Raw genomic sequence first — 23,451 nt, forward strand, 5'->3', positions numbered from 1 at the left:
TTCTTTTCACATAGTGTTATAGAAGCGGATCTACTGGATGCAAAGGAAGGGCTGGCTGCAGTTTCTATTAGCATACATGGTAAGTTTTGTTTCCTCTCCTTTAGATCCTGTMTTTGTAGTATAAGGTAGAGTTGACATCTATTACATTTTTGTTGTGAGTGTGTTACACACACTAACACCCGCAGTGATAGGGATGAGGCTTTATTTTTTGTTTTTTGCAATAACACATCACAGTCTCATATGTAATTGGTTTTGCAATCATCTAAGATTTCTTTGAGAATTTATAGTTCCCCATTCTTCCCTCCCCTGCCCCAATTACTTTTCTCTGTTTTGGATTACTTTTCCATCCAGATTTTACTAAGCCATACTTTTCCAAAATGATTCCCACTTTGTTAAAAATCCAGGTCTTGCAGTTACCTTTGTACTAATTCCTTATTCTCTTTGTCATAAAAATGTCTGTAATGGATTTCTGTGGCACCAGGGTATGGTCACAGATCTCAACAACACTGGAAAAGTAAGTAAAAAATAAACTAAAAATATAATTCTGCTTTGAAATCAGAGAAGTTAAACTCTTTGCATGCAAAAGTACTAATGAGTACAAAAGTAATTAATGAGTGACAAAATAATACTGCAATTGAAATCTTATCTGCTTTTCACTTCATTCTGCTTCTGTAGCATACTCARTTGCTGTGATAGATGACTACTTCAAGGTATTTCAGAGAGCTGATTAATAGTCTAGCCATATGAACATTAAAGATATGGGTATGAATCTTGATGAAGCCAGAAAACTAGTCAGCCTGATGATAGTTTATTATAGCCATACGAAAACCATTAAACATCTAAGTATGATGCTAAATGAGTACACGCACCAGACTTTTAAATAATATATTTTATGATATTCCTGATCACAGCAAATAAAATTATGGGGAAACATTTTAATGGTTTATTGCCAAAGGGTACAGAATTAATCCTGAAGTAGCTCAATCATAATTTCTAGATAAAATGTGCATGTACCACTTATTTGAGAAGTTTCCAGAAGTAGAATAACAGAACAGGAATACCATAAAAAGCTGGAAAGGCAGTAAGGATGTCACCAACAAAAAATGTAGAGGTCAGAGAACTATGCTTCTAGATTTCATGGCATTTCTACGTTTTCAAGGTAACACAGATTTCTATTTTTATGGCTTTCTCATGGTGCGATTGGGAAAAGGTTGGAAGAAAACAATAGGTACAWGTCTGTCCTTTCCTTCTAGTTTTTATCAGGCACTATGTGAACAGTGGAGAGATGCAGCTTTTGCCCCAAAAGGGATTACAGCCTGTGGAAGACAACGCATTATCCCTACTCTCCATGGGACACTGTTTAGAAATTAACTTCAATACAGTGAATATTAACAAATTCTTCTCAAAGCACAAGTGTGCCGAGTGAATGAAAGCTGTACTTTGACCAAACTGAAATTCAAAAGATCCTTTTTGAAACTTCCCTTCAGTATARTAGAAACAACAGCAACAGTTCAGATCAGGTGTAGGTATATTAGCTCATGCTCGCTAGCTAGACAATATTGAATTTGTTTTCATCTTTTTTTAGATGAGCACTGTATCTTAAATTTTTGGAAGAATTTAAGAATTCAAAAGCTAAGTCACATGGAGAAGAAGCAATTTAGAAATAGTAACTTACGGAGAAGGCCTGCAAATACTTAATTTACATGAGAAGTACTGCTTTAGTGAATGTATTACAGCACCCGATTAAATGACTACTCTGCAAGAATAGGACATAGTATTTTTTTTCTCCTCAGTCCCTAAGGAAGATCTGCACTTCACCAGTGTAAGGAATAGAGTCCACTCATAGAAAAAAAGCTCATCATTCAGAGACTGGTATAAAGCAATTTGAACTTCCATTTTTTCCCAAATGCTGAAACACAAGACACGCTTCGAAGGGCTGTATGTTTTCCTGCCACCTGTTTCCTTGCTTATCTGTTGACTCTGCTGTGCCACTTCTTGCTTCATCTTTTCCTAAGTACTTGTTATGGGTTTCATTATTACAGGCCCTCGGGGGCGCAGGCTTCGCACCGTACGCGCCTGAACAACGGCCCGAACGGCCGTTTCCAACCGTTTTATCCCCGTTGCCGCGCAACGGCCGGCGCGAGGGGGGCGGGGCGAGGCAGCGGCACGCGCGCGCGCTCCCCCCTCGTCCCCTCCCACCGCGCTGCCCGGCCCCTCCAGTCACGTGCAGGGCGGGGCGGAGCCGGGCCGGCGTGTCACGTGACAGCGGGGCGGGGGGAGGGGGAGGGGGCGGTGCTGGTGGCCCGGGCCGGAGGGAAGATGGCGGCGGAGAGGGAGCCCCCGCCGCTGGGGGAGGCGCGGCACGGCGAGCTGGAGGAGCCGGAGGACGGCGAGGACCTCTTCACCAGCACCGTGTCCACCCTCGAGGTGAGCGCCCGGCCCTGGCCGCGGTCCCCCCAACCGCCCCTGCCGGCCCGGCGGCTGCGCTGCCTGTCACGGCCGTTAGCCCGACCGTTGGCCCGGCCCCCCGCCGCGGCAGCCCCTTCCCCCCGCCCCCGGCTGCCCGCGTAGCCCTCCCGGAGGGGCGCCCGGCCCGGCCCTGCCGCCGCTCCCCTCCTCTGGGGCCTCCTGTGCGGGCGGCGGCCCCTGGGCCCGCCGCTCCCGCCGCGGCGAGCCGCCTCCCCCGCCGGGGCCGGGTCCTGCCCCGAAATCCTTCTGCCGGCGCAGAGACCCGGGGAAGTCTTTTCCCAGGCATCGCTCGCTTCCCCGTCCCAGGTAGCCGCTCTTCCCTGTCACCGCTGCCTCCGAAGTGCCGGGGTGAAAAGCACTTGTGTCTTCCCTCGCAGCAAGACACCAGTTTCACCAGTCGTTCTCCACTTAGACGTGCCGCGGAGTAACAACTCATTTTCTTTGTCTAGTCCGAGGCTTCATCCCCTTCCAGTTTGCTAAAACTTGTAAAAACTTATTTCTCTCTGAATCATTTTCTGTCATGGTTAGTGCATGGTTAATGCTCAGCTATAATAGTGTAGCCTATTGCTGATGAACAGCTGCTAGGACTTTTTTCTTTTTTTTTCTTTTTTTTTTTGCAGAGGGGGAGCTGTAATATTCTCTTCATGAACAAGTGGTAATTATGGGTAACTAAAGAGAGGCATTCATGCAAGAGGCTATGAAACCTGCAGTTATTTGGAGAAATTGCTCTGAAAGATCTAAAAACTTCTACTGAATAAATCTGTAAACCAGTCCTGCTTTCTCTGTTGAGCATCTAATAAAAAAAGAACACCGCAACTGAATGTGCAAATACTTCCTAGCTCTGGAAATGCTCATGCTAATTAAAGTGGAAGCTGCTCTTTCTAAGTTGTGGTCATATTTCACCTTTGCCAATCCCTTATGGAAAAACTTCATTCTCCCTCTACATAGTGACCCATTTAAAAAGAAAATTGTTCCTATTCTGCTTTTCCCGAACAGTTTCCTGTCCATGACCTTTACAGTAATAGGATCAGTGCATGCTTCTTTGTTTTGCTCTGTTGCCTGTCTTTAAGAAAAAATAGTAAATAGAAAGGCTTTTAAATATATTTTTAAAGGCACTTGCCCCCTCTGCAATCACTTAGAAGATCTTTTTACTTCTTTTTATAGATGCATAATCTGTTCAATGCTAGGAAAATGTGTTTTAAAGCAAAGAATAGCAAATTATGTGATTTGTGAACCTGCAGTTGACAACTGCTTTAACAGACCTTTGCACATCTATGTGTGATACACACTGTATTACTGGAGTCTTATTTTGTACTCGTAAGAAAAACTGCAGAAAAACGTAAGTAATTTCTTTACTGATGTGGTCTCRAATTAAAATCCCAAGAGATGCAATAGAATTATTGCCTAAACCACAATCTAACAATGAAAAATCCTCCTCTTAATATTTTAAAATAGTTACTGAAAACTTTAACAGGAGAAACTGGCAAAGAAATGCACTTTTTCTGTGTTAAGTGATTTGGTTGACAGTTCTGTTCTGCTTTGTTTTTGTAGTCTGTGCAATTGGAATAAAGCAGAAAGGGAAAGCCACTTTGTTTAAGGAGAAACTTTGAAGAACTTTTGTCAATGAAGCTTTTCCTGACTTTTAATCAGAGTGCTTAGGAAAGAGCCTTGTTCTTCCAAATTTCTAACAAATGTGGAAGGAAGAAATCATGAAAATTGAGTTTGAACTTCTCCCTAGCTTGACGCTAGATTGTTTAACTTAAGCGTACTGTATTTAAGTTCACTGGGTACCTTAGTCCAGAGAAGAATGATTATGTCATGGTGTGAGACCTGGTTAAACTTTTGTATTGAAGTGTTTTTGTAGTTTGTAAATATTCATGAAGTACCTCTTTCTAAATAGTGATTGAAGTTCCATTAAATTAAAAACGGAGAGCACTTAACACTCTTCATAGTTGATTGTATATGTTAGTCTGGTAACAGGGAGGAGGACATGGCATGGCAGAAGGCAGCAAGGTCCAAAGCCAGATTATGTCAAGGCTATGGTACTTTGAAAGGATTCTTAACTATTTTGAACTTGGAGCTATTCCTTTGCTTTTTGTATGATTAATTTCTGCTCTTGCTTCCTCCCCCCTCCCCCCATTTTTTTTCCTTCCTTTCATTCTCTTGGCACCTCAGACAAGACACGCTGTTCCTTTCTTACCTATAATTTGGCAGAGCGCTGGAAAAGCTGTAAGGCTGCTAATAATTCTTCCAAATAGAGTCAGTGTTAACAAAGTCACCCCTTATAAAATGAATGCTAACTCATCTAAGTTTATTCCAGCAAAACATACATTTTATGTATATTATGAACAATAAAAATAAATACAATATTTAAATATGCTTTATAAGGAAGGTCAGTGACCTTCCTTATCATGAGAAGAGTATTACTYATTTCAGGCTGAATTCTCTGCATGTGAAGAGAAACTGGAGCTTTAACTTTCTTTGAGCACATGCTAGAAGTTAGTGTCTTGAATTAAGCCCTCTTAATTCTGGCATGTAAAATGTTAAGATTTGATTTCTTCCCTGTAACTTCCCAGTGCATCTCAGAAATTCCGGAAGGAGTCTGAGCATATAAAAGTTGCCAGGGATGGAGACAACTGGACCTTCCCATTCTGAGAATACAGTTGTTGAAAACTTGGTGTGTAGAGTAGCTTGTCTGAGCTAGCAGGGTGCTGATTTCCTCTTTAGATACCTACAGTGTTTGTAAGTGGTTTCAGGTTTTCATTTTGCCAGCTGTATTCTAATCTCTCATGGAGCACCTTCTCTTAAAWTTGGGGTCCTGGAATGATCTTTGGCAGCTGCTGCGCTTGCTTTTGCAGGTAAGAGCAGCCAAATGCAATCAGACAAATAGCCTCTCTAGGCTGAGATCATCTTCTCTACAGAAGTTAACAGTGGATGCCATGTGCAGGTTTTTACCRATGATTATATATTTGTCCTGGAACTCACATACATTAGTCTCCCAGCTACCAGCATTTTGTAGTTCAAGGGCTTGCTGAGCCATTGATAGCATTGTATTACTAATCTTCCATGGACTTACCTAATTGCTTGTTTTCAGGTGTTTAAAAAATATCCAGGATGCAGGCATGTATGATGATAAGACTTGTCTCCTGTTACAAGTTTTGTCAGTGAATTGTTACTCTGCTGTGTCCTCTGCTACTATTAGAAGAGACAGCAAACAACTGTGTGAAAGTCACTTTTTTTGATATGTATGAAAAAAGCATATTTTAGATTTTTTCTGAAAAATATTATGTGTAGAGTTGTTTTCATTTCAGCACTTCCTTCTTCCTCCTTATCCAGTCTGTTTCATTCCCTACTACTTTCTTGCGTATGTTTTCCTGCCACCTGTTTCCTTGCTTATCTGTTGACTCTGCTGTGCCACTTCTTGCTTCATCTTTCCCTAAGTACTTCTTATGGGTTTCATTATTGCATGTCTCCCTCTTCTGCAAAGCAGCTGCCTTGTGAACATGTAGCTAAGCTGCCACTTACTCATTCCCAGTGGTTTTTATACTCTTGACTTTTTTTTTCTAATGGCAGAATACGTGGAGGCACTCGAAAACAATGAGTAAGCAATAGATGTGGTAATTTATCAAGGACTGTCATTTAGGGCAGGGTGTGTATATAATCTCATTGAAAGTGTAACGGCTTATGTCGTTGACCTATAGATGGCTAAAATGTAATCTCGTTTTGTGCACAGACAGCAAGACACTAGATAGACCATTATAGAAGTCCACGTGCCTTTATAGGTATCTAAATCAAATTTAACATGAAAATTGAAAGTTGTAGGGGAAGCGTTAATGACCCTATCAGAATTTCTGGGATTAAAACATTGTCTTTGAACACTGTGTTATATCTTGCAGAAAACTAAGTCTGCGTCCATGATTAATTGGTGTAATTCTGATGGAAGCATGCATTCCTGTATTCAACATCAAATTCGGGCAGTAATGGAAACATGAAGTAGTTGGCCCTTTTGAGATTGCTTGTGTCCCCTTATCTTCTGCTGAAAAGGTTATTGTTCTGCTATTGAAGCCGTATTCTCTCTGTCCAGGCAGTGGTTGTGGGCCTTTGTACTCTGTTTCTGCCCAAATGAGCCAGGTTAGCTCAGGGAACTGGATACTGTGCTTGTCGTCAGCCTGCTAGGCTGGGAGGAGATCAGACATGTAGCTGAACTGGCTGGGGTGGCTGAGCTGTGCTATTAAGAGAAGGGATGATGTGCAAACAACTAGGGCTATTATTTCAGCCAACAAAAAGTGTGTGAACTTGTTCTTGTGCCTTCGTAAGTCAAAGCTATTAAAATGCTCAAGTTATTGCCACCAACTGTAATGCACATTACAAGAAGAAAAGTGAGCTCCTGTTATTGCCAGTGCAAACTGGAATGGGCCCTTAGCCTTCCTATGTGTGTTCAGTAACTCATTTTCTGGAAAACAAGTAGAGCAGGATCCTTGCATGCGTGCATGTCTTGCGTGCGTGAATATCCTGACCATCTAGTGTCTTGGTTGGATGCTTCCCCTGAGTTACTCTCTGCTCAGGAGTCTCTTGGAAGCTTTGCATGCCACGTACCTTTCAAGAAATGGACAAGTCTGTGACTCTTTGTGAATCCTTGGAGTCAAATAAGTTTAAATGTTTAATCGGCCATCCTACGCATGTGGTTCTGTAGGCCCTGAGGTTATTTCATGGTTGATCTCCCTCCATTTCTTATCTGATGCTCAGATTTTCACTGCCTTGTTTCTGCTAGGTGCTCTGAGCTGCTTTGCTTTTGTAGRTGTATCAACTCTCCTTCAAAGAGCTAAAGGAGCAAAACTGGAGCACTCTCTTTAGCATGCCTGTGCAGTAGAATGTAATGGAATAACTTAATATGTTAATGCCAGTATGGGTGGCCCTTTTTGGGGGGGAGGCTGAACAGCACTCTATCAAAGAATTGGATATTACTGACTGCGATTTCTAATTCGTGCAGGAGTGGGTTTCTGTGTCGTCTTAGTTCACTGGGAAAAGCTGTCTGTTTTGGAGATAGAGGACTAAACTCTGTCGCAAAACCTTTTTTTTTAAAAAAAAAAAAAAGAGAGAAGAAGCAGCAGCCTGAGGCTGTGTTCAGTTACAATAACTGTTCAGGCCATGAATCATTTTTAAGAAGCTTTTTAGATAATTATGCATTCTGATATAAGCTCCARTTACTTTAAAAAATATTTTTTTGTACAGAGTCCTAATTGTATGTGAAGCTATTTATCCTCATCTTTAATTTCTCTTGTCTGAGAACAACAGCTGTTAAAAGATACCAAAGTGCCACTGAAAGGTTAATAGTCCAGGAAACGTTATTCAGCTGAAAATGCATTTTAAAGGAAAGACATTTGGTCTGTAAATCATCCACAAAACTTTAATATCCACTGTTCATAATAACAGAACCTGAGGTATATAACAAATTTATATTTGTTATATATTTATATAGCAAGTAACAGATAGGGTATCAGTTTCACAGGAAATCTTCCTGAAAGAGTCACCTCTGGACCTTGTGCCTTGTATACAAGTTAAAGCTTGTTCATGCAGCTGTTACGTTTGTTGAGCTTTCTGAGGCAGCTCTAAGGTTTGTTTGCTTGCTTCTCATTTCTGTGAATATGATCTAGTTTCAGTTCGTTGGAACAGGGTATATGAAATACTGTGAAAGTCTCCTGTAAGTGATACTCCAGGTAAAGCTGTGAAGCCCTAATATCTAGTACAAAAGTCCTGTTTTTCTTGAGTAGTGCCACGAACAGAATCTTTCCCAGTTCGGTAATACGAAATGATCTGTAATCCTGCCAACACTTGATAGCATCTTTTCATATGTTTACATCTTTTCTTGGAAGCCTCTGTGCCTTTCTTCAAAATGGAAATGTTTTGGTATTGGCCTTGTTTAGATCCTCTACTGAACTTGTTGATTTAGGTGTGTAGATACTATTTTCATTTATTTCTTTATTATGGCATATGTGGATCAGATTTAAGAGTGCAAGGTGAATCTTGTGCCTGATAGGGTTTCTTTTTTTGTGACTAGAAGCCAGGTTTAGTCAAAGTGAGCATCAATAACCAAGATAGCTACCTCGGATAAAACTGAGGCGATAGATTGGAGGTATAGCTTGAAGATGAGTGCTCTCCAAGGGCTCTTCTCCACCATTCATTAATCAAGAGCACAGCTATGGGATAAAACTCGAGGCCATCTGCTGTGTGTAACAAGTGTTCAGGACGGCTTTTATTCCCTGTGCCTGGYTGTGTTACAGCTGTTTCTCATGGAGGTGCAGCATGAACTGTATGTTGTTCTCAATCTGTGTTAATGTGGGGTGTTCGCTGTGTGTCAAAACTCACATCTATCAGGATCTAAGTGTGTTCTTACCAATGCTGAGCAGCAGCAAAACTGATTCTGAATGGGTGATCTATAATGTTTTAAGARCGGCATTTGTTGATGAAACTGCTTGAGTTTCACGGGGAGATAAGTTTTCCAATGCGCTGCTGTTCTAGTTGAAGTATGAAATTGTGAATTCAAAGCTTTGTGTAGCTCTGTGCAGAAAGATAGAGCTTTCTTCTGCAATGTGCTGCTTCCTGAGTTCTCAAGTTACTTTAAGCTGTTGATCTTTACATGTGACACGTGCTATCTACATTGTCATTTGTAGAAGAAGCATGGCAAGTGATGTGTTTGGTGGATTTTTTTTCCGTCAACTTTCCTATTTCATTCTTTTTCTAAATTAGTTGCAAGTCKTGTGATACAGCTTAAAATCATGCTTCACAGAGTGAACAAATGTACCTGCGTTACTTCATTGTACTCTTGCTGTTTTGGCATTGATTTAGTGTAATATGAGAAATACACATCTGATTAGTGGATCTGCTGCTTATAAGCCTATAGACTCTATTACCTATACATACTTCTCCAGTGTTTCTGCTCTGACCTTCTTTGCAGGTTCTAGGGCAAAATCTAACAAGCAGCTCAAGAGGCTATTGCCTTTTGAGGCTTGTAGCGTGTGTGTGTGGTTTTTTTTGTTTTTGTTTTTGTTTTTTGGTTTTTTTTGTTGTTGTTTTTTTTTTTTTTTGTTCTCCAATGGTGTATCTGGCTTTTTCAGAGAATGGCAGTCTTTGGTAAATGCAATGAGGTAAAACCTCTTTATCTATCTGAATGGAGCATTTCCTTGCTTCAACCTTGATCTGGTTCATGTTTATTGGAATACATTTTTTTTTTCTGGTATTCTCGTATCTGCTTTTGGCTTCCTTTTATCTTCTGCAGGGAAAGACTTAGTTCAACTAACACTTTTCCAGGCTGAGAGCTTTAATTTCATAGGTTCTGTTCTTTATTTTTAATGCTTTGTACTGTACCTGATTGTATCTGGCAGGATTGTTGCTGCTTGTTTACTTTCTGTGAGTGGGATTTTAGGTAACTGAGACCTGGACTGATGCTGAGGCTGTGATCTTGCTTCAAGCAGAGTGGCACTGCTGTGCTTCACGCAAGAAGATGCCCTGTTCTTAGGGAACGCAATATAAGGAAGGCCTCCCTCTTAGGGCTGTTTTCTGTGCTGTGTTCATGAACGTGCAATATGAAATCCGGACAGAATTTTTCAGTGTTTTTTTTCTTCTGTAGCCCATGGCATTTGTTGAACTGTGGCTTTGAGAACAGCCTCTTTCTTTTGAATTCTGGTTCTAACATTAAATTRTGACAATTTATGCAAAAACTAGGAAGTCAGTAGTGACTCTCTATTTACAGATGTTCCTTCTAAAGTGCATGTATTTTTGCATAAATATGCTGGTTTTGAAGATTCTTTAGTTGTCATGGGTAAAGTTGTGGGAAATGTCTTGCAAATTTTGAGATACTCTGAAATAACCAGAGTTGACACTGATTCAACAAAGACTTGCTTACTGAAGCACTGATCTTTAGTTATGTGTGTGCTTATTTTGTGAGCAAGCTTTACTTCAGTACTCCAACTTCAGTATTGCCTTTATTTTCCTGAGCATCTTCAAGTATTTCTCTTTTCACAGGACAAATTCTAGTCTTTAGTTAATTCAGAGAACTATTTGTGGTAAGCCTAGCTTCTGTTTTAATACAATGTGACCCTTTGTGGCAATAATCCCCAACTTTGAGCTGTTGCAAAGATACTACCCAGSTAACTTTGGATAGCCTACCTTCTAACTTCGAAATTTCTTGTGGCTGTAGGCAGCCTTGAGTTGTTCTGTGAACGCAATTAACTTTTTAATCTCTGAAAAACTGGTGTGGAACACTTGGAGACAGGTTTTGTACGTAGAAGAATTTACTAAACAAAATCTAAATATAATCCTTTCCAAAAGGAACTTAATAATCAAACTGTACTCAGAAATACTAGTACATGTATTCTGAATATTTCTCTAGCAGTTCTTGTTTCATGTTAATTAAATATGAGGAAGTGGGTAACTTTTTTTTTTCTCTGACAAAGGAATGAAAAGAGCTGTTGACTGACTAACTCATATCCTTTGTTCATTGTTATCCCACTAGGAGTAGGAAATGGAAATAGCTGACAGAGTTTCCTTTCTGTACATCTCGTTTTGTTTCTTTGCAGTGAAAGAATGTTTGTTGCAATAATTCTTATATACTGACACGCGACAACTGATTCTTTACTTATTATTTCGCTTTTTTTCTCTCTCTAAACAGTCAAGTCCTTCATCTCCAGAGCCAGCAAGTCTTCCTGCAGAAGACCTCAGCACAAATTCTAATGGTCCAAAGCCAGCTGAAATAATGCTAGATGATGATAGAGAAGATCTCTTTGCTGGTAACGGTTCTTTTCTTTTAACGTGTCTGAATGCTTTTTTCACATAAGCATAACGGGATGCCTTGTGAGGAGGAAGCAGAAAACATGTTATCATTTTCTTGATTGTAAGGAAATAGAAAGCAGTTGTGTTAAAAATTGAAACTTCAACTTTAAATTTTCTCAATTCAGTACTGCAGTCAACTGTTGCTTAACCTGCAGGTATACTTTCCAGAAAGTTCATTAAAAGTTTTTCTTTGAGTGTTAGGGAATATCACTGGCCTTTGCAAATCATTCTTGATTGGGTTTAGCTATTATCTAAAATTCTATGATCTGCTGCAATATACTGTCAAATTTATGAACTTGAAAATTTGCAAGAGAGGTAACATACTTCAAAGAGAAAACAGCTGAGGTTCTTCCTTGCCTGAACTTGTTTTTCTACCATTATTAACATGTATAACTACTGATTGCTTATTATTGTCAAACTCTGAGTGTGGCCTTTCTGTTGTGAACTCATAAAGCAGAAGACTGAATCTTGCTCATTACTGAAAATAAAGTGATATGTGACTTCTTTTTAGGGATAGGTGAGTTTTGCTTAGATTTCAATAGTAAATTAAAAATTGAGGCATTCCTCAGCAAATTTATGTCCTTTACCATGAGTATGATAGAAGTGTTCACTCCTGAGAAGTTTTTGTAGCAGAGTTATTTTTTTAGGAGTTATTCTGTCTCGCATACTGAATTAATGGCACTTTTGAGAAACTTCTTTGATAGAAAAGTAAATTTTAATTTTCTTAAGTACTTTAACAGTCATGTACAAGACTTCTGTGGATTTTTTTTTCCTTGTAGGACTCTGTAGCTTTAAGTTTGTTTACCAAATATGGGCTTCTTATATTGTGTACTATCACTGCACAGTGTGGCATACCTAAAACAGTAGTTAGCTATTAGTAATCTGTTCTGCAGGTGACAATGTAGCATTTCTTGTTATGTAGTTACCAATGTGTATTGGTTACACACAGTTTGTGTGTGTTATAAAACATGAAGACAAGTTAAAGCCTTGTTTTCTACTTCATAACCTTATTTAAGCTGCCCTAGCCCATTTTCCATTTCTATAGAAGGATAATTTAGATTGTATTGCAAGCTGAAGGTATTTGTGGAAAACTGGCCATCATTTCACTAGTGTAAAATTCTGTCTCTAATACTTGACAGTACTGGATGTCTTGGAGAAAGTTGTGTGAAACTTACGATTAATAAGCCAATAAACAGCACTTATTTCTAATCCTTGATCAATTAATCACTAATTTGTTGGTTTTTTACAATCTGTTTTTCACAGTATAGTCACAGAATCACAGAACAGGTAGGATTGGCAGGGATGTCTGGAGATCTTCTGCTTTACCCCCCTCCCCCACCCCAGTCAGGCAGGGATGGCGGGGGGTGGTGGTGGTGTTTGCTCAGGACCATGACCAGTTGGGTTATGAATATCTCCAAGGATGGAGACTTCACAGCTTCTCTGGGCAATATGTGCCAGCATTCAACCACCTTCACAGTTAAAGAGTGTTTTCTTGTGTTCAGGTGGAATTTCCTGTGTTTCAGTTTGTGCCTGCTGCCTGTTGTTCTGTCAGTGGCTACCACTGAGAAGAGTCTGTCCCATTTTCTTTACACCCTCCTGTCAGATATTTATATACACTGATGAGATCTCCCTTGAGCCTTCTGTTCTCCAGACAGAACCGACCCAGCTCTCTGTCTCTCCTTGTATGAGAGATTCTCCAGTCCCTTAACATGGACTATGGTTCCTGTTGCAATCACAAGTGTAGAAGCATTTGTCCATCAAGGAAAGGAAGTATGTTTGGAAGATACATACCAAAAGATGGCTCTAAATGCTTTTTTTCCCAATACTGACACTTATACTATTACCACTTATTGAGTGAGTTGTTTGACAGTCTACTTTGAATACGGTTCTAGTCTCGTCTTCATTGATTCCCTGATGTAATAATTTGATACTGAACTTTGTAGTGTTTAGTTCTGGGTTGTTTTATATGGACAGGTGTTTGTATATATATGTACATTACCTTAGTTCTGAACTTTATCTCATATTTGACAATCTTTCTTGTACTAGTAATTCGATTATATAGTTTTAGAGTGTAAAGGCAGCTTTTTGTAGCCATAGAGCCACCTGGAATGGACATTTCAGGAAAGCCAATTCTCCTTTGGCTGGAAAGTATTGAATTAAGAAAAAAGGTGCCTGGAGTAAATGTTGATGGGCTCCAGACAAATGTTAGCAGCCAGATTGTTGCAGCTGAAGTGAATGCTATGAGAAAACATACTTCCAGAATGGATTTAATGAGTCTGAGTTTTACTACAGAAGACATTCTTTTAAAAGCAAACAGCATTCAGTTGAAAGCGTGTAACATACTRGAGGCCTAAGGTGATTTTTACAAGGTCATTTTATATACGGACTAAGGTTAGTACAATCTCAATGAGAAAAACAGTCCGAAACAACACGCAGAAACATGACTTCTTTCACAGTATCCCATCCTAAACAGGAAGTTTGCATAGTGCAGCACTATCCTAGTGATAAAGTTCTATTTTTGTATCACTGTCAGCATACCTGTTCTGAGAAGCAGAATCTAGTTTGTATTTCCATGCTGTACACTCACAAGGGTAACTTTTTTTTTCTTTAGGACTATTTTACTAGACAGCAGTGTTCGTCCAGCACTTTCTTACACTGATTTGCAATGAATAGAAGTAATGCAAGAAGGCTGCACAAGTTCCATGTCCTTGCTTTCAACATGATTGCTTAAGCCTTGCTTTCTATGAAAGCAAGGCTTGAGTAAAAAATTGAGTGCAGCTGTATTTTTTTTCCTTGGGTTCCTCCCCTCCTCCCCCCCCCCCAGAGTGTTGAAATTTCAAAGACTTATCTTTACAAAGCTTGTTGGAAGTGGAGGGGAAGGCAAAGTCCCATGCCTTCCTCGCTTGTGTTACTCGTTCTTATTGAATTATTAGATGCTATAAAACCCATGTCAAGAAAGTTCTACAAATGGCTCCTGAAAGGAGGGACTCTGACCTTTCGGGAGCATAAACAAATCTAGCTTTGCAGATGACCTATTTGTAAAAATGTGAATTGTGCCTCTCTAGCAAATCTAAGTTTGATAAACATTTTTCATTATTCCATCTAATAATGTAACCTAATGGGAAAAGGAAGTGAGAGAGAGCGAAGTGGAAGATTTCCTGTACTGTCTTAATGCAACTCAATCCAGGGTGGTTAAGGCTTTGCTGCTGTGCTTCTGTGGCAGCTATCAGAGAGCATCTGCAATAAACAGTGTTAGATATTCTTTGCCTTGTCTCTGAATCACAATCTTTGAGCTATTAAAACTGAGTGGTAAAGGTGGCAGATGATGAGTTTTCCATCTGTCATTGGAGACCAGTAAGCTTTGTTGCCTCATTGATTAGTATTGTGGTTCCTGGCTCAGTAAATGGGGACAGCTATGTTGCTAAATGCATTTCCTACTGTAGGATGAAAGTCTATGCTGATTATTTCAGACAGGAAAAAAAGTGTTTTTCTTAGCTTGTAGAGCTTTTTATGCTTGGAGACCACTGCTCAAATCATACAGTATTAAGAATATTTTGCAGACATTCGCCTCTCTGTGCTTAGAAGAATATGATGGGAGCATCCATTCTGATGTTCACTATCTTAAAACCTGGACACCTCATAACTGCTAGTATCAAGATAAGAACAAAATCTTGAATGACTGTTCCAAAATGGTGCCTGAAGTGCTGTGCATAACTAGCTGAAGAAATGTGTTGTGGATTGCCTGTGCAGAATGAAGCTACGCTTTCTGCCTCTGGTCTTTATAGATTATGAGCCAGGCTGTGAAGTTACATCTGTGTGCTGTTACTAATTTCACAAAAAATAAGTCTTTTACCAGATTAGAGAAGTGGGAAGATTACTTCTTAATGCTTTTGTTTTTTCTGCCCTTAAAGGGGTTTATGAATGGATTCTCTCATGCAGGTATGTAGCTACTATGTCCTGAGCAAAAKTCAACTTTTTTGGAGGGGTAGGGTGTGGTGGGATAGGAGGGTTGTCCTTAAAAGCTTTAGGTCCTAATAGATTTGTCTTAGGCTTTTATTTCTGGGCATTCATACAGAAAAGGAGATACTCGTTCTGTGGACCAGACAAAACACTTGAGGCCCAGTTGAACAGCAAAAATTCTGGCTAATAGTGTCTGTCAGGCTGTTGTCGTATGACATGTCCAATCAGAGCGGTCATGCATGGATGCCTGGCTGCCTTTTCCAAGCTGGTTATTCAGTGTGAGGTCTCTTCTGGAACAAACAAATGCACGAAGTTTGAGCCTACAGTTTTGAAGTCACAAGAAAGCCTTATAAGTAGCTGACTGTCCTGTCAGCTGACCCCTTTTTAATGACTTATCTACTATTCTGGACAACAGTGTCTACTTCCGATTATTTCCAAATGTGTGCGATCATCTTCATAAACCTTCAAAGATAACAAGCCAGTTTAAGCACTCGAGTGATGTCAGAGTGTTAGAGGTCGGTGGCATTTACAAGTGGGATCAGTAAAAATAAATTATTCAACTCAAGTGATGCTCCTTGTGATGAATTGGAAACTTGCACTTTCTATGATGGTGATGGTTGGTGAATACTAATGGTGAGATGTAAAGAAACAATAAGCATCTAAGGCTGAGATTGGCCCGCAAGCTTAAGCGCTGAACAGTGTTGACAGAAACTTGATATAGCTGCCTATGGAATGTTAATTAAGTATAACTAGTCTTGTGCAGCAGGCTGCAAGGTTTTTGAGGGTTTAGTGACCTGTTGGAGTTAAGCACTTGACAATGATCTCATATCCAAGCCTGTTCATGGGTTGTAAAGTAGATATTAATGTGTTTAAGTCTTTTGGCATTAGATTGGCGAGAGTGCCTAGTATGTGCTGATAGCTGCCATYGCTGATGATGTGATCTGTTGATCTCTATTTTTCTCATAAAAATTGGATGGAGCAATTGCTTCTCTATGCAAGAGCCTTGTGCTTTTGAGCCTTTTCCAGGAATGACCTAGATTTCTTTTTTCATGTAAATACTAAGAGTTTAATTAAAAAACACAAATCCACAAGTACTTAAATTTTCAGGGGAAAATATTAATCAAATAACTCAGATGTTTCTGGAAGTAGGTTAGTTTCTCCTCTGAAACCTACCTGTTCATGATATGAATGCATGTGCAGATAGAGGTCTGAAAAGGAGAGATGGTTGGAAAGATGTGCTACTGTTTTGTCTGATAGGAATGCTGTTTTTTTTTTTTACCATGAATTCACTCTGTTTTCTCTGGGTTATACTTTTCCAGTAAGGGATTTTTTTTTTCAGCTGTAAGAAACGTGTGGTCTGAATTGTTCCATGACTTGCATTAAGTCTGTCTAAAATGTGAAGATATTACTGCAAAGTGCATGTGATTAATGGTTTGTTTCTCAAACATATGCTGGAAAATAGATGGTGACAGAAAAAGGAAGAATTTGAGTAAAATGGCTTTATACTTTTTTTTTCCTGTGAAATAGTAACTTCTTATCTCTAAATGTTCTTAAGTCACTGATTGAGAGAACTACCTCTTTTCTGTGTCTAAATTTTGTGCTTCTGAGATTTTATTCTAGAAGTTTCTTGACAATTATCACAGCATATTTTCCCACCTGATCTGAGATTTTGAATCAAACTTCTTTGTTGGTCTAAGATGCAGTATCCTGTCTGTGGCATTTGAGGATAGGAAGCCATCAATAAGTTTCTTCAGAAAGATTCAGTAGTAAAAATAAAGCAGTGTGTATGGTAAGAAAATGAATCTCTTCTAAAGTTCTTAGATAATATTTGTTTGTATTAAAAATGAGGAATATAAAAGGCACTTGCTTCTAAGCTTTAGCTTGAAAATGCTATATATATCTGTAATCTGAGACTAGGAAGAGTGTTGCAAGCAGATTGAGGGAGGAAGCTTTTTTCCTTCTACCCAGTGTCCTGTTCTGGGCTCCTAAGGGCGGGAGAGACATGGACACACTGGAGCAAATCCAGTGAAGGGCCACAGAGATGATGGACTGGAGCAGGAGAGACTGAGCCTGGAGAAGAGAAGGCTCAGGGAGATCTCGTCAGTGTGTATAAATATCTGATGGGAGAGCAAAGAGGACCTGACAAAACTCTTCTCAGCAGTGACCTGTGACAGGACAAGAGGCAATGGGCACAAATTGAAATACAAGAAATCTCATTTAAACATAAGAAGAAACTTTTTCCACTGTGAGGGTGGTCAAACATTGACACAGGTTGCYCAGAGAAGCTGTGGAGTCTCTACCCTTGGAAGTGTTCAGAACTCCACTGGACATAGACYTGAGCAACCTGCTGTAGTTGACTCCCTTAGTGGTGGGAGTTGGAGCAGATGATATCCAGAAGTCCTTTCTAACCTCAACTATTTTGTTATTCTGTAAAATATCCTCAGACAAAATAATGACAGCAAACTTTGCCTCAAACTAGATTAAGGCATGCGGACCTTGGTATTTGTTTTTAAGAAGTTTTTTGCTTGATAATGAAGCTCAGTTTAAGCACCCAATCTTTTTTTTTTTTTTTTTTTTTTTTGTCCTTGACATAGGGAAAGGTGCTTTTGCTTATGAAAAAAATCAAGAATTGACAAAAAGTGTAAATAAAAAAATAAAAATGGGAAGAATTGACTAGCAGAACATCTCTAAGTAGCAGCAGGGATAAAGCTGAGTGGTTTTGATATATTAATTATGAATGATTGTAATATCACATTTTGCAGTRATGGATGATTGGATTCAGTTGCTGACAATGTTATTTCCAGTTCTGTTTTTAAATGACTACTAAATGACAGGCTGTTCTGGAGAAGCATACAATGTTGTGGGGACAGAAATGAAACTTTGTTTTTCGTAACATAACTAGTCTCACAAATTTTAAAGATCTGATCTTTAAAATTGCCATTTCCTTAACTCTTGAATAAGGATTTGTTGCATACATCACATGTGCCAAGCTTTAAAAAGATTGTCAGGAAGTTGGCTTATTTTCTTTTGAAAGTTGAGCTGTTCATATAGAGCGGAGGTGCAAGAACAGCATTTTTTTCAAAATTGTGTAGTAAACTATTTCGATAGCTTAGTGTAACTTGGAGTAGATCTGCTTTACTATCTGAGGCTTGAACTTGCCTGAAGTACTTGAAACTTGCCACAGGAAGTCTAATTTGTAACAAGTCTTGTGATTAGTTGTGAAATCAAATTTCTTATCAAATGATTATTTTATGGTAAATACTATCTTTAAATAGTTAAATTCTTTAAAAYGCACATTTATTGAGAATCACAACATTAGTTACTTAAACTAGAACAGGAACTTCTGTATACCAGAGACATGTGATTTGCCAGTTGTCAAAACCAATTAGTTCAGGGAAGCGTGCCAATTATATAGAGCAGAGATTTACATCCTCTTTAAATATAGATGATCTGTCTACAATCTGAAGAAAGTATTCAGTCTGGTGTAAACTGTTTTAAGCACAAAGGTTTAAAGAAATAAAAATAAGTACTTAGTCTTACTAGTCAGAATGCCTCATTTGCTAATACTTGTCCTTTGCAGGTTGTGTACTTTTGGTGGAGGAGTATATTTTGGTTGTGTAACTTCACTTAAAAGCGTACTTCTGGTATGCTCAGTTACCAGCCTAGATGACTTAATCAGCTGTTGAATACAAAAACTAAAATCGGTATAGAGGTTGAAAAAGAGCAGTTTAGGTGGTGAAAAATATTCAGTAGTTTTTGTGATAATCTCATACAGAAATGAATGACTCACTACCGTGACTACTATAAAGAACTCTATAGCTGTTGGTGCAGAGATTTTTTTTATATATACACACACATATGTGTGTATATGTAAAATATATATAAATAGTCTGATCTTGCTTTGACTCATGATACAATGGAAATTCAGGTGATGCATGTAGTTTAGCTCCATATTTAGAGTAATTATGTATGAGACACATTGATACTATTTAGAGGTGATCTTATTAGACTTGTATATTGTCACTTTTTAATGCGATTATGTGTGTGGTGTCTTTATAATGCACATTTATCTCTGTTGTACAAAAACTTCTTTGCAACCTCAATCTTTATCTAGAAGCCACAGAAGAAGTTTCACTGGACAGTCCAGAGAGGGATCCAATACTCTCTCCAGAACCTACGCCTGCAATCACTCCCGTAACACCTACTACATTAGTAGCTCCCAGAATGGAATCAAAAAGCATAACAGCCCCTGTGATTTTTGATAGATCCAGAGAAGAGGTACTGAGTAAACTTTAAAGTTATGGGTTGATTACTATGGAAATGTCCTATTGGTTTTTTAAATTANGCACTTCCTAAATTTTGACTCACAGTATCATTCTTTGATGAAGAGGAGTATATAAGAGAAACTACTCTGTTTATTTTGCATTGGATATTTAATGTGCTTTTGGCTCTTTCAATAGCCAATCAATATTTGTTGCTCAGGTGATTATACTAGTGACCTGTACTGAGGAATAGTATTCCTACACTCCTGTCCATTCCTACAGGACAATTAATGCACTGGTATTGTGAAAGTGTGTGTAGGAGCAAGTGCTGAGAGGCAGGAGAGATGTTAGAGATGTATAGTAATTCATACTAATAGGTTGCAGGTTGTAACTTCGAATCCAAAGCTGCTGTTAATTAGGACATGTAGGAAGCAATTGTTAGCCCTGTCCTGCATACTAACAAACAGATGAAGTTAATCATAATTTTATCGCTTATAATATTTTGCTACTTACATTTGGCACTCCATTCAAAGTCTGGGCATTGGCAAGTATTGCTCATTCTAGAATATGGTCTTACTTGACAGGGGCCCTGTAAATCAGTTTGCCAAACAGGATTGGCCTGAGTCTCAACGATAACTGCTTTTCAAGATGCCCCAAACTGGCATTTTATTCTGATTTTCTTCCCCTTCAACTCTGGCACACAGTCCTTTCTGCCATGGTCTTTAAGATACCTATTTTATCAAACTTGGGTATATTACATGAAAGATAGGAAATTCTGCATGATCAGAGCTCAGGCAAGTATCTGAAAATTCTGTAGCTGTTGCTTTCCCAATCYCCAACTCTTCAACTACAGATACTATTAATAACAAGGAATATCTATCTTTTGATTAGAAGCATATAGAAACATTGCAAATGAACATTTTTGAACCTTGGTATTTGCTGAATTGGAAGAGATAAGAATGAATATTCTCATAACGTAAATACAAATAGATAAAAATTTGTAGGCAAACAAGTCCTAAGAAGAAGCTACTGTACTAAAAACTTTCGCAGAATGGCTCAAAATTAACACCAATATTAGGAACTGCTCGCTTAATTAGATAATGGACCTGAAAGATGACTTTTTTTTTAATTGTTCAAACAAACTAGCTCTTCTTCCTTCCACCATTACCCTAGTCTGTACCCTACCCTTCTTGTACTGATAGATAATATGAATGCACATTAACTTGTTAAATATGGCATACACTTTTTCTAGATTGAAGAGGAAGCAAATGGAGATTTGTTTGATATAGAAATCAATGTGTCAGACCCAGAGAAAGTTGGTAAGTTCATGTCTTGAACCTAGTAAGTCAGATGGTAGACCATCTTACCTCTTGAGGACTATTCTGGATTTTCAGCATAATCTCTTAATCAGTTATCTTTTGGCCATTTCTAGTATCTAAGTGAAAAGTTACTTAATGTGTATTTCGGAACAAAAAGTGGGTGGGAGGGTTAAAATAACTTGCTCTAGGATAAGTATTTTAATTTTCTTACAGGGGATGGCATGAATGCTTATATGGCATACAGAGTAACAACAAAGGTAACTAGTACAACAAATACTTGCAAGTAACTTTATCACAGCTGAACAGAGATATTAGTAAGTCATAACTAAAATGACCTCTCTCTCTCTCTTTTTTAAGACATCCCTTTCCATGTTTCACAAAAATGAATTCTCTGTTAAAAGAAGATTCAGTGATTTTCTTGGGTTGCATAGCAAATTAGCAACGAAGTATATGCATGTTGGTTACATTGTGCCTCCAGCTCCAGAAAAAAGCATTGTAGGTAAGTCTAATAAGGTTCAATATATGCATGTGATTTAAGTACTGTAATAAAAATGAAATATTTTAATACTGACTGTGCTTGTAAAATAATGTTTTGCATAACTGTTACGTACTGCTTATCAGATGATCCAAACTGTTATTTATACTTCCCGTTCTGTATTCTAAAAAAGTTATGTTTAAGTTGGAAGGTATGCACTGGCCTCTTCCAAACTCAGAGCAGTGCGATAATAAGAAGGACGTTTGTCTTAATGCATGTCCTTTTGTTTCTTATCTGTCATTCTTTCTGCACTGTTGCCCCTTAAGAGCCAATTAGGCTATCAAAACAAAGATGTTAAATGAAAGTTTATTTTTAACTTGTGCTGTTATCAGTTGCCTGTAATACGCAGAGCTTCCTATGTGCTGCTTATCTCTGATACTTCAGTCTTTCTTTTGGTCATGAACACTGAAATACTTAGTTTTAAAAAGTTACTTGCCTTGGTAAATTCCTTAGAGGAGCAGATCCTTTGTTTGTTCCATAAGCCCAGGAGTAAGCCTTGAAGTACTGAAGTGACTTGAAATTGCCAAATTTTTGAGCTCTAAGTAGTAGAGGTTCTTTCAAAATGACTAAGTATTTAAAACAACAAAACCTTTTCAAGTCTCTGGTTACATTTGTGCAGTTTTTTGTGGCTTCCTATGTAAATAGCTGATTGGACCTTAGAAAACAATCCTCTTCAATATGTAGGGAAGAGTAGGCCTTATTTTTTTTTCCCCTCTTGCTGTAGTTTAGTCTGTAAAGCTAGCTAATCAGAGCACCAACTTTTCAGATGAGTGGTAAAAGACGGATTGAGTAGTTGCAAGGAGCAGAAAGCTTAGAAAAATTAGATTTTAATTTTGTGGAAAAGAATCACATTTTTCAGTTTGAGGGTTGCAAGCTGAAAACTTTTAGGGGGCTGGAGGTACAGGGGGAGCCTGCATTGCAGACCTTAGCCCCAAACTCAAATGGTGGATTACTTACTGTGAAACAGTAGGATAAGCTGAGTCAATAGTGAGAGTTGAATGTTCTTCTAAGCTGCCTAACTACTTAGTCATTGYGTTTTGGAATGTCATGATTTTTGTTTTTAAGAAAATATTTGCTTAAGTCATGGATTCCTTTCTGTGAAGGAGTGCTTCTGTTACAGAAATAGCATTTACACTTGTCCTTGARTATATGAGAAGGAAACCTGACATGTTATCTAGAATTAGCTGACAACATCAGAACTAGGAATTCGTTCTAGGCCATTTGATAGCATTTTCAGTATTTTCCCTATCATCTTCTGTTGCCATCAAATATGAAGCATTTTATCTATTAAACTGCAGCATTTCATCCTTTTTGCAGTTTAATGTTGATGAACACTAATGTACTAATGCCAAAAGATAAAGGCGCATGAATTAAATCGTCTTTGTTTGCATACTATAATCCTGGTACTTAGGAACATATTAACTTACAGATTTACCATTATGTTACATGGTGTAGCATACATTTGAAAATATGCTGATGGGATTTATTTCCATCATGTTATGGAGACAGGAAAATGCTAAGGCTTCACTGAGAGGTAAAGATTCCTTGTTCTTGAAAGGATACTTTTTTTTTTTTTTTTTAAACGGGTTACTGTGTGAAACTTCTAGCCTCCAAAGAGGAGTTGGGAGGRGAACAACTTTGGAACTGCTGATCTAACAGGTCACAGAGTACATGTTCAGATTTGTTAAGACTTCTACTCAGAATTTCTAGCTGAGGAAGCACAGAAATAATAGAGCAAGAAACCACTACAGGAAGAAACAAGAATGTTTGGACAGTATTGTAACTTACTGCTGCCATGCTTCAGGAAATAAGCAGTGTTCAGTGTTTCACACTCATTTTAGTAGGACTTAGGCTCCTAACCCTGTGAGTTTGGCTATTTACCATAAAAGTTAGTCTTAGTCTGAGATTCTTAGAGCTCTTCTGTTGCTGAGTTTGAGCGTATTTCCCATACCATGAGATATCRAGAACTCCCTCCATTGTCATGGTTCTTTGGACACTCTTCTTGGACAGAGAAAGTGACATAAAGCTGAATACACTCTGCAGACTTTCTCTTCCGTTCAGTTTGTAGCTGTTTGTA

At 38.6% G+C, this 23,451-nt stretch overlaps 1 protein-coding gene across 1 annotated transcript in view; it reads left to right on the forward strand.

The window, feature by feature from the left end:
• The first annotated feature begins 2,291 nt into the window (after positions 1 to 2,291).
• Positions 2,292 to 23,451, forward strand: part of SNX2 (sorting nexin 2) — a 33,157-nt gene continuing 11,997 nt past the window's right edge. Inside the window, exons 1-6 of the mRNA XM_085305418.1 lie at positions 2,292 to 2,427; positions 11,138 to 11,255; positions 19,373 to 19,536; positions 20,773 to 20,839; positions 21,053 to 21,096; positions 21,197 to 21,338. Coding sequence (XP_085161544.1) covers positions 2,320 to 2,427; positions 11,138 to 11,255; positions 19,373 to 19,536; positions 20,773 to 20,839; positions 21,053 to 21,096; positions 21,197 to 21,338 — 643 coding nt within the window. The 5' untranslated portion in view covers positions 2,292 to 2,319. The remainder of the gene's footprint in view (positions 2,428 to 11,137; positions 11,256 to 19,372; positions 19,537 to 20,772; positions 20,840 to 21,052; positions 21,097 to 21,196; positions 21,339 to 23,451) is intronic.

This window comes from Rhea americana, unplaced genomic scaffold (genome assembly GCF_003343005.1).
Source record: "Rhea americana isolate MKP2758 unplaced genomic scaffold, rheAme1 scaffold_22, whole genome shotgun sequence".
NCBI lineage: Eukaryota > Metazoa > Chordata > Aves > Rheiformes > Rheidae > Rhea > Rhea americana.